The 15,489-nt window shown below is 51.8% G+C and overlaps 11 protein-coding genes and 2 non-coding genes across 13 annotated transcripts; 5 read left to right on the forward strand and 8 right to left on the reverse strand.

Annotated features, from left to right (window-relative positions):
• Window positions 1-22: 22 nt before the first annotated feature.
• On the reverse strand, window positions 23-96 carry SAICODRAFT_t96. Its single transcript has one exon. It is a non-coding gene; the product is annotated as a tRNA-Val (tRNA).
• A 589-nt stretch (window positions 97-685) lies between these two features.
• On the forward strand, window positions 686-1,804 carry SAICODRAFT_35790 (chitinase; the record flags this gene model as incomplete). The annotated part of the gene is made up of 1 exon (XM_019168443.1): window positions 686-1,804. One exon carries the CDS (start codon window positions 686-688, stop codon window positions 1,802-1,804), a length of 1,119 nt encoding a protein of 372 aa, XP_019023516.1.
• A 24-nt stretch (window positions 1,805-1,828) lies between these two features.
• SAICODRAFT_30828 (uncharacterized protein) lies at window positions 1,829-2,330 on the reverse strand. The gene is made up of 2 exons (XM_019167769.1): window positions 1,975-2,330; window positions 1,829-1,921 (listed from the first exon to the last, which is right to left on the reverse strand). Exons 1-2 carry the CDS (start codon window positions 2,292-2,294, stop codon window positions 1,861-1,863), a joined length of 381 nt encoding a protein of 126 aa, XP_019023517.1. The 5' UTR covers window positions 2,295-2,330; the 3' UTR covers window positions 1,829-1,860.
• Window positions 2,331-2,611: 281 nt separating this feature from the next.
• On the forward strand, window positions 2,612-2,685 carry SAICODRAFT_t95. Its single transcript has one exon. It is a non-coding gene; the product is annotated as a tRNA-Val (tRNA).
• Window positions 2,686-2,740: 55 nt separating this feature from the next.
• On the reverse strand, window positions 2,741-3,861 carry SAICODRAFT_26073 (uncharacterized protein; the record flags this gene model as incomplete). The annotated part of the gene is made up of 2 exons (XM_019166908.1): window positions 2,741-3,494; window positions 3,545-3,861. The coding sequence occupies 2 exons, from the start codon at window positions 3,859-3,861 to the stop codon at window positions 2,741-2,743; spliced, it is 1,071 nt and encodes a 356-aa protein (XP_019023518.1).
• Window positions 3,862-4,088: 227 nt separating this feature from the next.
• On the forward strand, window positions 4,089-4,709 carry SAICODRAFT_30829 (uncharacterized protein). The gene is made up of 3 exons (XM_019167770.1): window positions 4,089-4,203; window positions 4,255-4,578; window positions 4,629-4,709. Exons 1-3 carry the CDS (start codon window positions 4,195-4,197, stop codon window positions 4,695-4,697), a joined length of 402 nt encoding a protein of 133 aa, XP_019023519.1. The 5' UTR covers window positions 4,089-4,194; the 3' UTR covers window positions 4,698-4,709.
• Window positions 4,671-5,671, reverse strand: SAICODRAFT_71957 (uncharacterized protein; the record flags this gene model as incomplete). The annotated part of the gene is made up of 3 exons (XM_019170727.1): window positions 4,671-5,236; window positions 5,340-5,387; window positions 5,444-5,671. The coding sequence occupies 3 exons, from the start codon at window positions 5,669-5,671 to the stop codon at window positions 4,862-4,864; spliced, it is 651 nt and encodes a 216-aa protein (XP_019023520.1). The 3' UTR covers window positions 4,671-4,861.
• Window positions 5,672-5,786: 115 nt separating this feature from the next.
• On the reverse strand, window positions 5,787-7,263 carry SAICODRAFT_134990 (CDC73-domain-containing protein). The gene has a single exon (XM_019165456.1). It carries the CDS (start codon window positions 7,205-7,207, stop codon window positions 6,065-6,067), a length of 1,143 nt encoding a protein of 380 aa, XP_019023521.1. The 5' UTR covers window positions 7,208-7,263; the 3' UTR covers window positions 5,787-6,064.
• Window positions 7,264-7,685: 422 nt separating this feature from the next.
• On the reverse strand, window positions 7,686-8,202 carry SAICODRAFT_58250 (60S ribosomal protein L33; the record flags this gene model as incomplete). Its single annotated transcript, XM_019169595.1, has 2 exons — window positions 7,686-7,803; window positions 8,009-8,202. Coding segments are annotated over 2 exons (312 nt in total), but the record flags the coding sequence as incomplete, so codon positions are not given.
• A 434-nt stretch (window positions 8,203-8,636) lies between these two features.
• Window positions 8,637-9,984, reverse strand: SAICODRAFT_30833 (alpha/beta-hydrolase). Its single transcript, XM_019167771.1, has 4 exons — window positions 9,609-9,984; window positions 9,482-9,555; window positions 8,945-9,433; window positions 8,637-8,894 (listed from the first exon to the last, which is right to left on the reverse strand). Exons 1-4 carry the CDS (start codon window positions 9,964-9,966, stop codon window positions 8,721-8,723), a joined length of 1,095 nt encoding a protein of 364 aa, XP_019023523.1. The 5' UTR covers window positions 9,967-9,984; the 3' UTR covers window positions 8,637-8,720.
• A 132-nt stretch (window positions 9,985-10,116) lies between these two features.
• On the forward strand, window positions 10,117-10,812 carry SAICODRAFT_50497 (HAD-superfamily hydrolase; the record flags this gene model as incomplete). The annotated part of the gene is made up of 1 exon (XM_019169000.1): window positions 10,117-10,812. A coding segment is annotated over one exon (696 nt), but the record flags the coding sequence as incomplete, so codon positions are not given.
• Window positions 10,813-10,986: 174 nt separating this feature from the next.
• EGC1 (glycoside hydrolase) lies at window positions 10,987-12,300 on the reverse strand (the record flags this gene model as incomplete). Its single annotated transcript, XM_019166909.1, has 1 exon — window positions 10,987-12,300. One exon carries the CDS (start codon window positions 12,298-12,300, stop codon window positions 10,987-10,989), a length of 1,314 nt encoding a protein of 437 aa, XP_019023525.1.
• A 776-nt stretch (window positions 12,301-13,076) lies between these two features.
• Window positions 13,077-14,893, forward strand: HXT2 (general substrate transporter; the record flags this gene model as incomplete). Its single annotated transcript, XM_019168444.1, has 2 exons — window positions 13,077-14,546; window positions 14,837-14,893. 2 exons carry the CDS (start codon window positions 13,077-13,079, stop codon window positions 14,891-14,893), a joined length of 1,527 nt encoding a protein of 508 aa, XP_019023526.1.
• Window positions 14,894-15,489: the final 596 nt, after the last annotated feature.

The raw sequence follows: 15,489 nt of genomic DNA on the forward strand, positions 1-15,489 counted from the left end.
GACGACAAAACGCAAAAGAAAGTGATTCCGCCCGGGATCGAACCGGGGACCTGCGCCGTGTTAAGGCGCCGCCATAACCAACTAGACCACGGAACCTGATGGATGAAGAGATTTTGGTTTTTTGTAATACAATAACGGATTCATGCCCGTGAGAACATCGGGGTCACCTGGGTGACTTTCATTGTAGATGACTCCTAGTCACCTGTTGCGGGTCTGAGGCTGATTTTTGTAAGAGGAGTCTCAACCTGTTACCCTGACGAACTTCATACGGTGTCTGTCACGAGCAGTCTGGGTTGATATTCCATTTACATTGTATATTCGCGCTGTCCGTTAAGGTGGATGAGGTTACTATGAGCCGTGTTCGTCCAGTATAAGGCTTCACGACCCTCAAGCCTTCCTGCTCACAGTCGTAACCGCTTGACAACTGACCTAAGTGCCGAGCAAGTGTTAACACCGGTACCTCGCTGGGCACGTCCGGTTCTGCTACTCCTTAGAAGACCTGGAACCTACTAACCCAAACTCGTTTCTCATTCACTTTTCATGGAGCACAATGTCTACCGACAATGCATATATGGCAGTTAACACGCATCCTGACAAAGGGTTGTACCCGTGACGTTGACGTACACAGCCCCACACGTCCCCTCGGTCTCAACAAACTCCCCATTCCACCACCATCCTTCCAAACATGTCCTTCTTCAAACGAGCCGCCCCTCCGATCCCTTTCAGAACAAAACCAAAAGTCGATCGACCATACATAAACGCGATCTACTACGCCAACTGGACAGTGTATAAGGGCTGCACCCCAGCCTCACTTGATCTGTCGAAGATCACACATGTGTTCTATGCATTTGTACGGATTCGACCGGAGGATGGTAGTGTATATCTGAGTGATGAGGGGGCCGATGTCCAGATGAATGTTGATGGAGCGGATGGGGGTTGTCTTGGCTCGTTTCAACGGCTGAAGCAGCAATATCCTCACTTGAAGGTGATCCTCAGTCTGGGTGGAGGAGGTGAAGGCAGCAGCCCTTTCGCTGCAGTGTGCAGAAACACCAGCATGGTGCAGAATCTGGTACGGTCAGCGCGGGAGTTGGTGGATCGATGGTCACTGGACGGCATAGACGTGGACTGGGAACACCCGTCCAACGCCGAGGAAGGCCGAGCCTACATCAACCTCTTGAAAGCTCTGCGAGAGGTGTTACCAACGCCTGACTACCTGCTCACTACCGCTTTACCAATCGGCCAGTGGGCACTACAACATATTCCTCTAGATGAAGCCCGGGGTATACTCGACTACATTAACGTCATGGCATACGACATGAGTGGTCCATGGGCCCCACAATCGGGACATCACGCACAGTTACACAGTCATTCGGATAAAGAGGCGAGTGGATCACAGGGCGTTGCTTATATGAAACGGAAGGGCGTTCCCGCACACAAGCTTGTGCTCGGTTTACCGCTTTACAGCCGTGCCTTCCTAGGTGTCACTGGTCCTGCACAGAAATACAGTTCGTGCAGTGGCGAAGAGGGCACTTTTCCGTACAACAAACTCCCGTTGGATGGTGCATACGAGTGGCACGACGAACCGTGCTGCGCTGGAGGAAGTTATGATGGCGCAAAGGGCGAGTGGATGAGCTATGACATTCCCGTCACAACTCAAAGGAAATGCGACTGGATCAGACAAGAAGGACTTGGCGGCGCTTTCTTCTGGGAAGCCAGTGGTGACAAACCAGCCGTTTCAGGCGCAAGTCTCATCCAAACGTCATATCATGCTTTGGGCGGCGAGGAGAACATGAGGCGATTCTGATATTAATTCCACGTCCTATCTTATATTCTTCTGCACATGCTTCGCTTTTGTCCATCTTACTTCTTCTCAAAGTACTCCCACTGACCCTTCGGTGCTGGCTCCTCCAGAGCCTCCCATCTGCAGGATATGTTAGCACTCTGACGACACGCAATAATGAAGACGACACGCACGGCTTCCACTCCTTCATCTTCTTAGCAAGGCTTAGCTCAGTCTCCGCCTGAAGAATAACCTCCTCAATCAAACCAGCACCAATCTTCTGCTCGATCTCGTCGGCACTCTCGGTAGCCTCAACGATACTCTGACGGTGCTTTGTCAGGGCCTCAGTGGCTTGTCTGTAGACGGCATGCGATGGCAGCTCGGAGAGGGCGGCGAGGGTGTTCTTGTAGTGTTCGAGCAGGACAGGGCGGGGTTTGGCGACAGCTGCAAGACCGGTAATGCCGGTGGTAGCGATGTGTTCTGCGTTGCGGAGTACTCTTGTGAATGAAAACATCTTGGAGGTTATTGAATGAATGCTCTCGACTGTTGGCCTATCGAATGCTTGCCGTCCATTTCGACCTATATGCAGCCCCTGCATCGCGATTTGGGGGAGGACAGACTCCCTTACACCCCCCCTCATTGTTGTTGTGTATTTCGTTCTAGCAACTCCATTTCCGTAGCTGTTTCGCACTCCGATACCCAGACCCGTCCTCTCGTCCCAAGCAAACCCATCACCCGCCAGGTCGTACTCAAAGTTCGTCGCCGCAGCTGACGTTCATGCCCAAACACCAACCTATATTATTTTAGAGCGATGATCAAAGACATCCAACAGGTTCCGTGGTCTAGTTGGTTATGGCGGCGCCTTAACACGGCGCAGGTCCCCGGTTCGATCCCGGGCGGAATCACTTTTTGTTCCGTTTTATCTACCTTGACCCTCAACACGTAGTATTCGGAGTATGCCTACTCTTTCGTCCCTCCTTGCACTGCCTCTTCTGCACCTCCAAACACCCCAACGACAGCCACAGCAGCCTTCTCGAACCCCCTCTTATCCACCAATCGCTCAAACACACCTCCAAACTGCCTTAGCGTATCCTTCCCGTTGTCTGCTCGTTCCCATGCCTCAGGTACTCTGATATCTGCTGTAATCGACGACCGAGCATCACCTGTACGGGTATCCGCGTCGATGTGCCACGATAGGACGATATCCGGCTGACCGATGATGCGTAAGATTGGTGTGCCCAGAACTGGTCTCATCATATCATTATTTGCGCTTACTAGCTTCTGATCGCATAGTTTGTCGTAGACGGAGTTGAACACCGTCAATCGTCTTTGGGCCAGATGCGCGTAAGATGCAATTGCGTACAACGCATTCGAAACGTTCCCCCCCTCGCAACATCGATCAATGTATTCCCCAATCTCTGCACGTGCCCAAGGCGACATCTTGATGTTCAGATCAAGCACCGAGTAGTTCTCCTCGTTCACCGTCATCGCAACGGAAAACCAAACAGTTTTGCTACTGGCGTGACCCGCGAACTCATGTTTACGGCGATTCGTGGAGATTACCGAGGAACTAAACTTGACGAATTGTATATTGTGTAGCGATTGCGTTGATTCGAGAATGGGACGAGCTGATGGGATGGCTGTAGTCGAGGAAGGTGAGGGAGCTGGCGTAGGAAGGCTGACGGTTGCATTGTTGGATGTCAATAGCTGAGCGCTGTACAAAATGTCAGTATCTCTGGTTCCAGAAGGTACGACATAACGTACATAAGATTGTCAATTCCTGTATCCTTGTTCCTCTCCTCCGCATCCCTCTCCACCCGGGCAAGCTCGTTCTTCAGACCATCCATCTCGGCACGAATGGCACGCAACTGGCGCAGCAGCATAGCCTTCTCCTCCTCCAACGCGTCTTCATACTCAAGGTGCGGCAATTGAGAAGCGACCGTGCCCTGAGAGACATCCGCTTCCAAAGGATCCGAACGCGAAATATCGGAAAACAACCGGCGCGGAGACTTGCTCGGTGTAATGCCAGTACTCGTAGCAACGTGCATTCTCTTTAAGCTCTTAGACACGGGTGTATCCATGGACGCTGGATGGATGGACGCGCACGCTTCTCAATGTTGTCGTCGGCAGTCCAACGCGGGTCTAGTGTACGGGCCCGATGGACGTGAACAGAGGGACTCACGAAGCTTGCAAGCAGCTGAGACTGACCATTCATTCTCTTCCATCTCATGAGAACAGCACGGGACAGCACACGTACACGTTGCCAGCCGACCCGGGCGGGCCGGGGTGCGCGCCTTATCGTTCATGCCTGTGAATGAACGTCACTGCTGACAATCAATCCCCGTCACTTCTGACCGCTGCCTGGGTCTTGCAACACAGCCCAACTCCCAAGAAATCAAACGACCTTGGCCGGCATGTCCACGGTTAGAACCCTGACTCTTCGTTTCCATGACACTTGCTGATCCTCTGTTCAGTACGACGTTGAAGTCATCAGCGACATCGAGTCTGAAGATAACAGCACAGTCCCCTCTGCGGTCAACGTCCAGCCCATTATTCCGGCTAGTCCTCAAGAGCCCTCCACCAACTCCGTCCTCTCCAAGATCGTCGACGCCCTGATCCAAGATCTCGATGCTCACCAGCAGCTCGAAGCTCAGCGCCTCACTATGGAGCGCGGGCAGGATCAAGATGATAGGTGTGAGCGTGAGAAGAGGGATGTTGCCCAGAGGGAGGTGAGGGATTCTGAGTTGGCGCTCAGGGAGAAACGTGAGAGCGGGTACAAGGATTTCTATCGTCAACGTGTAAGGCTTCCTTGTTATTGGAGTAAAAAGCCATGCTGACACGTCCATAGGCCGAGAAACACCAGGCGACTATCGCCAAACTCGCTTCGATTGCGGAGATTTTGGCTAGGAAGGCGTAAGCTCAGACATGAAGGGCGGTTCTCTCCCGTGCGTAAGTTTATGAATGCCGCTGAGCCATATTCTTAGCAGTTTTGACCATCAATCAATATATTCGTACAGCTAACCTCTGCCTAAAAACCATTATAGTCATTCATGTCATCAAGCCCACTCCCACTCACGTTGTTCAACTCTCAAACGTAGCATAGAGCTTGTCTGCCCTTCCCTCAAGCCTCTTCTTCCTAGACACATGTGTTCTGAATGTACCACCGACCTTCTTCTTGGCTGCTGTCACGCCACCTTCGACCATCCCAACCGTAGCATAGCTAGCCCAAGTAACGCGCAACTTGCTCCCACGCAACCACTCAGTGATACGAATGAAAGACATAGAGGAGGCATTACGGTTGTGACCCTTGCTTGTCAGGGGCGTAAGGTCGAAAGCCGAGACCTTCTCCTCGACATCCTCCTCGACGGCGGCGGGTACATCGAGCATCTTGCGGGGTGGAAGGTCGGAAAGGCGTCTCGGAGACCGAATTCGGGTCCGTTCGGATTGTACCGACTCCTTTTGAAACATCATTAGCAACCAGAAGAGGGGATAGGCACATGTCCATCAGCACTTTAATATAGGACCGTGTGTATGCTCTGCCCTCGGCCATGCCACATACCAAATCATCGGAGCGGCGTCTTCCAGGGATCACCTGCTTCTGTAGGCTCTTGATTAGGCCGCAATACTTCTCTCGAGACGCATACATAGGTTGTGTTTGCTCACCTCCGTCTCATAATCGAGCGTTTGCCCACCCCCCTTTGCTGCCCTCCCACGCATATATTGCTCCAATTCTTCCTGACGTCTGGCGTTCGCATTCTTGATTTCTCTCCTACCAGGCGAATGCTGCGGGCGAGTCTTGCTCCTTGAGAGTTTAGGATCCCTGGGAGGTGCCCCCACGGGCACGGTGAACAGACAGAGTGCGGAATCAAGCGGAGCAACCAGACAGGACATGATAAATATAGCAAGGACGACAAAGTCGTCACGCAGGGCAAGAAAAGGGAGAATAGGTGTCGTATGATGATTAGGACTTGGGGGCGGTGTTGTGAGTTGGGTCGATTCAAGGCAAACAGCGACGCGAAGGTCCAACCCCCGAAACTCACACGACCTTCACACCAAACTTGGGATGAAACGTACATTGAAATTACAAGGCTGCAGACGAACGAGACGGAAGTTTAACATCTGTTTTATTCATTCCAAATAGTGATTTTAATCAGCCGTCAAAGCCCTGAATAGCCGACGCTTGACCTTGTGTGCTCCTATGGGACCACCCGCACATGCACATCATACTATCCCGAGATGTCCGTAATATCTTATCCGTCATTCAATCCATATTTGTCATTACTCTCACTTATTCCACCCCTTTGAAATCATCCACCCCTCAATCGTATTCCAAAGCGCCTGCTGAACTTGACGATCCCCATGTCTCCTGTTCTGATCCAACCTAAACTGCTTCACATTCCACGCCTTCACATTGTCATTCGGCTGATTCGAGTACGCAACCCACAACCCCTGCGTATTCTGGAACAACGGTGTGGGTTCCGTCCATCTGTATGAACCGAATTGCCATTTTTGGCCGGTGGTGAAGACTGCGACGACACGGTCCCAGTACTCCGGTTTGAATTTCTCCACGCTGTCAACGACCAAGAACTTGATGCGCTCTTCTCCGTGTCTGCCCTTGAGCCTGATCCCCTGATGCACGACGTTAATGTGATCTGGCGCCCTATCACCTCCCTTCTCTCGTGCCGCCTCCTCTGGTGGCACAAACACACCCTCCTCCAAGAACCTCTTGATGTTATGCATCGTCAACAGCGAAGAAGGCGATGATGGAATGATAATAATGGGTTGCTTGTTGCGTGATACCGGTTGTTTTGGTGCACCCGCAGAAGCATTACCTGAGCCCGGCTTACCTCCTGCAGCGCCATTCGTAGATGATGTCTTGGGTTTCTTGAGAACTTGGGTGTAGTCACCGATGCCGGTAAAGAAATCTATGCGTTTGGTCCCACGGAGGATGAGGTTGTGATTGGTAAGAACTCGTTCGTGGTCGCGAGGTATAGGTTCCATGGCAGAGCCTGCTGTATTGTTTGATGTGGTGGAAGCTTCCGCTGTAGTGGTGTCCTGATCTGCCGGTGCTTCTGCCTTTGATGAACCGTCTTGTAAGCCTTCCACCGCACTCCCGTCCAAACTGCCATCCAGATACCCAACCAACTCTTTCCTCTCAAACAAGTTTAGGTTGCGAATATCTGACTCCGAACATCCTTGGATATACTCTGTAGTACCAAGATCTTTGCAGACATATGCATACCAGACTGCGCGCAGGTCGAATGGCTCACCAGACTTTGAGCGATACCGTGTAGCCGCAGTCAGCGGAAAGGTGGTGTCGGGCCCCAGGCTGATATCTGTAGCAGAGGTGACAGGCGCACCTTCTGGCAGGAGTGTTGGAGTTACTCCCGAGGGGATAGCCTCGCGAATGGCTTCCAAAGCGTCCATGACGATACCGGTGATTCCTGCTGCCCTGGTGGTGTAGTTGTCCTCGGTGATGCTGCTCGACGTCGGGGGCCAAGCACCTTACACTTACACGTGATCTACACCATGGGGAGATAAAGTACGGGAAAAACGCATTTGTAAATCTATGTTTGAATTCGTGTTGTTATGCTTCGAGCAGATGGATGGACTCGTGTCAACGGCAGGACCGGCCTCGCGCGTACACAGAGCAAAGCAGAATGATGGACAAGGACAAGGTTTGGCCGCCAAAAGGACATGTTTTTCACATCTATCGTCAATTCCTGCTGACCAGCGGAAACCCCGTATCCCAAAGTACTTTGCCCGGAAGAAAACGCCATTGATCATCGAAAACCTGAAACACCGCGGGTGGGCGAACGCTGTCAAAAAAGTGAATTTCTGATAAATGAAAAAGACATCCACCACCCGCTGTCAATCATCCCGAACTAAACGCCTGACTGGTCGCTTAGATGGAAGAAGGGTACAACATCACGCGAACAGAGGCACCGAAAGTACGGGGAGGGAGGTTGTTCCTGAACTTGGCACGGACGAGACCGGAGTTACCGTGAGGACGGGTGACGCGACTGTTATCTTGTTAGCCATTGTTCCGGATGCGAAGAAGCACTTGATGCAATGCGTGTGCTGCTTGTGAGCTGAGCCGTGAGATGGTCGTCCGCAATTTCATGACACCAGGTTCGCAGCGTCTCCACGATATCACCGAAAGGACGCAGATCACAGCTCAACCTTTGCAGCACACCCATTCACAAACAAGCACTCTGTATAACTCACCCCCAGATAACCCTGATCTTGGTACCCCTAATCTCGGTCTTGGCCTTGTAGACGTAGGCGATCCTCTTACCGAGGTAGAACTGAGACTCCTCCTTGGTGTCGCAACCCTCGATCTTGATGAGGGAGACGTCAGGGTTGGTGTTACGCTTACCACGCTGGTAAGAAAGGTGACGACCCTTGACGTAGACTGTGATTCATGTTAGTCATCTGCCATCATGGAACATGACTTTGAAGAGGGGATTGCTGCAGATGATGTGACCGAGGACCAGGATGTAGGAGGTGCGTATGGGAGGTGGTGAAAGTGAACAATGTCGCAAATTCGAGGTAGAAGCCGTCGCTGACCCTTTGAAACGGCAATTTTTGCATTCTTCGTATCACACTGTCTTGCCGAATCGATCTCCATGGTGTTCTGTTCCAGTTTGGCCGTATTTCACCGTCGAGCACCGAAAATTCCGTCGACACATCCATCCATGATCCCGGTCGAAATCGGCCTCAAATCGACAGTAATCGCCTCTCCAAAGCTCACAGATAATACATACGGCGGTTACGGGACTCAGCGACCATTTTGACGAGTTTGTTGGCGGGACACGGACTCTCTTCGCTCCTCGCTGTGCTTCACCAAATTGCAGCCGCGCAGCGCAGGGGGGTCTCGCCGCAGTCACTGCGCCACAGGCATATTCGGGGTATCGAAAGCAAAAATAAGTAGAGTAATTCAACGGTGATGTTCCTTCAACCATGGATCAAGTACTTCCTTAACATATCTCCCGTCTTCCTCCTCGACGATCCAGTGCGAGCGACCCTTCACCTGTCGTACCTGGACGCCTTCGACGGACTTCTCGACGCCAGCCAACGACTCTTTCAATCCCAATGCCGTGTCGTTTTCGCCCTGTTCGCATTGATCAGCACTCTCATCACTCAGATAGGGTGTCGACTCACCCAAATCACCATGACGGGAGGCACGCGCTGCCCATTGACACCCAACTCCGGCAACCTGATCTCTCTACCTCGCGCAAAGGCTCGGTAGTAATTTACCATTGCCGTCAACGTGCCTTCATCCGTGACATTCGACCGATATACTAACCTTGCATCCTTATCCTCCACAAAGTCAAATGAATAGTCCACCATGAGCTTCTCTGCCAGGTATGGCGGCTGGAATGAGTAGATGTACCATGAGCGTAGCAACTGGCTTGGAGTCGTGTTTCTTCGGAAACAGAGTGGATGTGGTGAGTTGATGATAGTGAGTGATTGTATGCGAGTGGGATGCTGGTGAAGGAGGGTCCATGCAACGATACCTCCCCAATCATGTGCGACGACGTGTGTCCTGGGCGTGTTGAGATAATCAACAACGGCGACCATATCATTCACGAGATGTTGTACTTCATACGCTTTGAACCCTTCGGGTTTGGAGCTGAGCGCATAGCCTCGCTATAAAGCTAGTTAGTTGAATTCCGAATGCTTACCGAGATTTCGTACCATGTTCACTGCGCACACGCGATATCCTTGTTCAACAAGCCAAGGCATTGTCGTCCTCCACATGTACCAGCATTCTGATTGTCAGGGTCAGTATATGATCTCCACTGTGGAAGACTCATGAACGCACCTGGAAAGCCATGTATCAGAAGAATTGTATCCTTCGCATCTTCTGGTCCAGCAATGACGACGTGTAACTTTTGACCGTCAGGTGTTGAGACGAACTCGTGTCGGCCATATGTCTGGTCACGTCCAAGAAGATGTAGTCCCCGCTCCTTCTCATCTGAAGTAAGTGGCGGAGTACCGCTGAGAAGTCCGAGAGCCTTGAGGCCGATGGCCAAGGCGACGAGAGAGGAGGTGCTGCAGATGTAGAGGAGCTGGATGAGCTTCCTGATAGGAGTGAAAGAGAATACTGGTTGAAAGATCCGCTCGGTAAATGTGAAAGGAAGAGACGATAGATCGATTGATTGGATATTCTGGGATGCCATTTGCAATGTGAATTGAGGCCGTACGTGCGTGTAACGTAGACTCGCGCTTGAGCAACAGACTGCGCACACCCCCACCTCGATCCTCGGGCCTCCCCAAGGATTTCCAATTGCCTCGGCAAACCACCCAAAATGCCATCTCCTTTCAGACACAGACCCCCACCCGTTCGCCTAATCACCTTCGATGCATTCGGTACCCTCTTCTATCCTTATCCTGCCATCCAGCAGCAATACGCCTTGGCTGCTCAAAGGCACGGCATCAACATCTCCGCCGATGAACTCAAGCCTCATTTCAAGACTGCCTTCAAGCACGTTATCAAGCGACGGCCCAATTATGGACGCGGTCAGGACGAATCAGGATTATCCGAGGATTGGAGAGGATGGCAGGGATGGTGGCACGAGTTGATCCATCGAACGTTCGTTCACGCGAATGGCAAGGAACCGCCAGTTGCACTTGGTCATGATCTTCTACACCGTTTTTCGTCCTCGGAGGGGTACAAGTTACACACCGATACACTGCCGCTTCTCAAGTACCTTCACCGCGAACATCCGTTCGTCGTTCTCGGGGTCATGTCAAATTCCGATCCACGAATCCCACTCGTCCTCGACTCACTCGGTATTTCGAAATACTTCGCCCTGACGACACTATCTTACGATGTCGGCCATGAAAAGCCACATGGAGCGATCTTCGAAGCTGCTTTGAATAAGGCAAATGAAGTGCGACCAGTGATGGAAGGAACGAGAGATACAGACATCGTACCGGCAGAGTGCATCCATGTCGGAGATGACAAGGAGCAAGACATCGAGGGTGCAAGGACTGCCGGATGGAGATCAATATGGATGCAGCGAGGAGAAGATTATGAGGCTACTTCAGCGAGTTCCTTGATGGATGTTGTGAGGATCATCGAGGGGAGGTAAGGCGTCGGTTAGGGAAGGAAGAAAAATATGTGATACCCACTATCGACAATACGACAAAAAGAAAGAATTGTCTATACACGCACAAGACAACCAGCATCAGCACATTCACTTGGTCATTTCTGCATCCGCCTCCAGGATTTTATTGAGACCATCACGCTTCACACATTTCTCCAACCTGAACGAAGCCGCGAGTTCATCCAACTCATCAAAAGACTTGTCTTTGAAGTACTCTGCAAATTCTTGAACCAAGTATTCCGACACCAGCATCTCCCGCAGAACGCGGTGAGCATGCACGCGGAGACCCCAGTGGTGCGGATACCTGATCTTGTGAAGATGATCCGGAATCTCGGCTTCCAGATGCTTCATCACAGGTTCATAGATATCAGCAACGAACTTGTCGTTTCTGCCCCACTTATCGAGACCCATCCTCTTCTTCTTCTCGAGAAGAGGCTTAAGAAGGCGGATGTAAGGTGAACCGGGGTCGGTGTAAACCATGCCCTGGAAACCAATGTCCTTGTACGTCCAAATACTCCAGCTTACATTCTCCTTCCGGTAAACGGATAGCTGTTGGCCGAGAAGGTCGTACCGCTGTTGGTTGATCTCCTCGAAGTTCTTATCGTCCTCTGGACTGGCATACACCGGGCCAAATTCGCCATTCCATACGGCTACTTTGTGTTCGTGCATGAACTCAACTTTGCGGTCGAACTGTTTCTGCAGCATTTCCTTCTGCGCCGAAGTCCCCTTGTACGCATCTCCCATAGGGAAACCCATGTTGGAGTAGTCATGAATGGCGTAGACGGTGTTAGGAAGCACCTTCTCGAAGCCGCTAAAATCCATGGCGTAGGTGTTACCATCGAGGAATAGCATATGGTTGGGATCAACTTCGCGGATTGCCTTCTCCACACGAGTATAGAACTCCTGGAGATCAGAATGCTTCGGATCACCAGGTTCATTCATGGGGTTGTATCCAGCGATCCAAGTGTTGTCAGCATAATGCTTAGCGAGCGCCGTCCACAGCTGGATAACTCTGTCTTGGAAGTCCTTGAACTCCCAGAAGAGGGCTTTGTGGATCCCAGAGTCGGAGTGCCAGCCTTGATTTTGCCCACCAGGGCAAGTATGCAAGTCAAGGACGGTATAGATACCTTCAGCCGCACAAGCGTCCACGATGCGATCAACGAGCTTGAAACCGGACGCCTTGATCACGCCCGGGTTGCGGTCGTCCATAAAGTGGCGGTGGTTGATCGGAATGCGAAGACAGTTCATGCCGAGGGACTTTAGAAACTTGGCATCAGAGGAGGTAAAGAAGTACTCCAGGAACTTGTCGAAGAAGAAGTCGTACTTTTCTTGGCCAAGGACTTCGAGCATCGCGACACGAAGTTCATGTTCATGACCGGGATATCCAGTGATGAAGTTCTCCATGTTGAGGTGTCCACCGGTTGCTACCTTTTGTTACTATCAGCCTAGATCAACGCCAAGAGGAGGAGTTGGCATACTCCTTTGAGGATCACGCGTTCTCCATCGCTGTTCACGATATCGGTCCCCTCCACGCGAAGGAATCGAGGTTTGAGAGCTGAAGGTGACATGGCGAATGTTGGTTGTTGACGGCCGTTGTGCTGAGGAAGTCATCGCCGAGCACGACTGAGCTCTTATATGATTCAATCATGACCCCAGCAGCGCCTGTACTAACCGGATCGATAGCGATATGGAATCCATTAGCCGGCCAAATAGCCTGCGGGGCGAGCGAGTATACTCTACGGTCGCCGGTCCAGACGTTTAACCGGACAATCGTTGCCTGAAGCTCTTTACTCAAATCCTTGATGACGCAAGTGCCTCCTCATTGACCCCACATCCTGGTTATACGTCTCCGCTGCGGCGCCGGAAAAGAATGAAAGACTTGGAGGCGCACGGAGCACTCTCTGCCGAGGTGTAGTGTGTGGGGTCGCGCGCCAATGTGACTTTATTTCGTACCGAGAAATTCGAATCTGGGGAGTACGAGAAGTCGATTCAACCGGAATTAAGCTTCAGCTGACCTTCAAGACCCCCGCAGTATGTCTTCATATCGCCGGCTAAATCAGGTTTGTGCGACGGACCCACTCTGGTTGCAAATGTTCTCCACCAGATCAGCTTGGCTATAAAGCCAGGAGAAGCCATTCCAATAGTCTCCAACGTCAGTTCGAGATACCTTAAAAGCGGATATGGCGACCAAAGACACCGCTGCAGACCTCGCGGAGCGTTCCCAGGTCAACTACCTGCTGGGCTTGGACACCGTGCCCTGGTACCGCAAGCGCAGCCTCCGCAACCTCTATTTCTGCCTCGTCCCAGCCGCCCTTGGCGTTGAGATGACCTCTGGATATGACGGGTCAGTCTTGAATGGCTTGCAGGCCGTGCAACCTTGGATCGACTACTTTGGTCACCCGCAAGGCGCAATCCTTGGTGTCATGACAGCCGCGTTTTCTATCGGTGCAGTCCTCGCTGTTCCTTTCGTGCCGTGGACCAATGATCGCTTTGGTCGGAAGGTCTCCATCATGGTCGGTTCCGTCATCCTCCTCATTGGCGTCATCATCCAGACCGTCTCAATCAACATCGCCATGTTCGTCATCTCTCGAGTGATTCTCGGCATGGGCATTCCGTTCGCGATCTCCGGTGCATCTCAGCTCATCGTTGAGCTCGCGTACCCTAAGGAACGCGCCGTCCTAACGGGTCTCTTCAATGAAAGTTGGTACGTAGGTGCAATCATCGCAGCCGGCGTCACGCTCGGCACGTACAACATTCCAAACAACTGGTCCTGGAGATTGCCTTCGGTTCTCCAGGGTGCACCGTCTATTCTTCAGTTGATCTTCATTTGGTGGCTCCCGGAGAGTCCGCGTTGGCTCGTTTCGAAGGGTCGCTCCGAAGAAGCGTTCGAAATTCTCGTCAAGTACCACGCTGAAGGTGATCGCAGCTCCGCATTTGTCGCCGCCGAGTTTGCCGAGATTCAAGAGACGATCAAGCTCGAGGTAGAGTCCTCCAAGCGAAAGTGGGTCGAACTCCTTCAAACCCGCGGAAACCGCCGCAGAGTCCTCATCGCGGCGTGCGTCGGCCTCTTCTCGCAGTGGTCTGGGAACGGCTTGGTCAGCTACTATCTTTCGAAAGTGCTCGCTACTGTCGGCATCACTGCCAAGCACGACCAGAACGTCATCAACCTCGGTCTCATGTGCTGGAACTTCATCACTGGTGTTACGGGATCGTTCATGACAAAGTACATGGGCAGACGTACGCAATACATGAGCTCTTATGCCGCCATGACGTTCTTCTTCGTATGTTGGACGATTGCGAGTGCGGTGTATGCGCAGACTTTCAACCACCACGCAGCCGGCGCCGTCGTCGCTATGATTTTCTTGTATTATCCAGCATACAACCTTATGATGCCACTCACCTACATTTACGTGACCGAGGTCTTTCCATTCGTCACTCGTGCAAAGGGCGTTGCCATCACGCAGATTTTCTCCCGCGCCGGGAGTGCATTCAACCAGTTCGTCAACCCAATTGGTCTCAGCAACCTGGGTTGGAAGTTCTACATCGTGTATGACGTTTGGTTGGCATGCGAATTGACGATCATCTACCTCTTTTACCCCGAGACAAAGGGGCCGACCTTGGAGGAACTGTCGATCTTGTTTGACGGACCAGCCGCGAAGGTGGCAGTCGTGACAAGGACGACAAGTCCGTCCGCGACTGAGATGATGGATATCGAAAGTGACGACAAGGGTGTTGGAGTAGTGCAGTATGTGGAAGATATTACGAAAGCAAATGCGTGATATCTGTGGGACTAGCTATAGCGGACCGCCAGACGTGAGTGTACGATAACAAGCGATTAAGGTTCTGATTACTTACCAATAATATCCTTACCTCCACGCATGCGTTTATTAAAAATAGCTCATAAATCGAACACTCCACTCGGATGTAACCGACTGGCCAGATTTTGGACCCAGTCGATAACCTCCCGGATGAGGCAGTCGGAGACGTACTACGTTAGTAGCAATGCAAGAGGATAAAAAATACTGAAGGAGGCCGTAAGGAGAGGAGGAGGAGGAAACCCGGGAGGAATGAGGGAGACGGCAGCGGAGGTCGAATGGGACCAGTGAGGAAGTCAGAGTCGATAGGCTCGGACTCGGAGAGAGTGAGTTCAGGAGTGGAGAACTCGGGGAACTTGATCTCGATGGGAGATTCGTTCTCAGCCCGGGCGACCTCAACGGTAGAGTGTTCCGTAGTAGAGGCACCACAATCGGCGAGGTTGTCCGCGTACTCAAAGGCAGCGGCCTCGATAGAGAAAGCCATTTTGAGTTTTGCTTTGCTTTAGTTTGTGTGTGTGTGTGTGTTTCGTAGTTTGGTAAGGAGGGAGAGTTTGAAAACGAGCAAACCCGTCAAATCCGGTGTAGACCGTGGGATCGCACTCACCCCGTCGAAACGGCGTCGTTTGAGGTCGATATTTGCTCGACACCTCTGATAGCCATATGACCTGTTGTCGAAATTCCAGAAGTTTGACACGATTTCTTCGCCGTCTTTCCCTTATATAATTCGTGTATATAGAGACGGTGAAAAATTATTCATCGCAGGAAAGGCCGGGGGCAG

This window comes from Saitoella complicata (assembly GCF_001661265.1).
Source record: "Saitoella complicata NRRL Y-17804 unplaced genomic scaffold SAICOscaffold_15, whole genome shotgun sequence".
Lineage (NCBI taxonomy): Eukaryota > Fungi > Ascomycota > Saitoellomycetes > Saitoellales > Saitoellaceae > Saitoella > Saitoella complicata.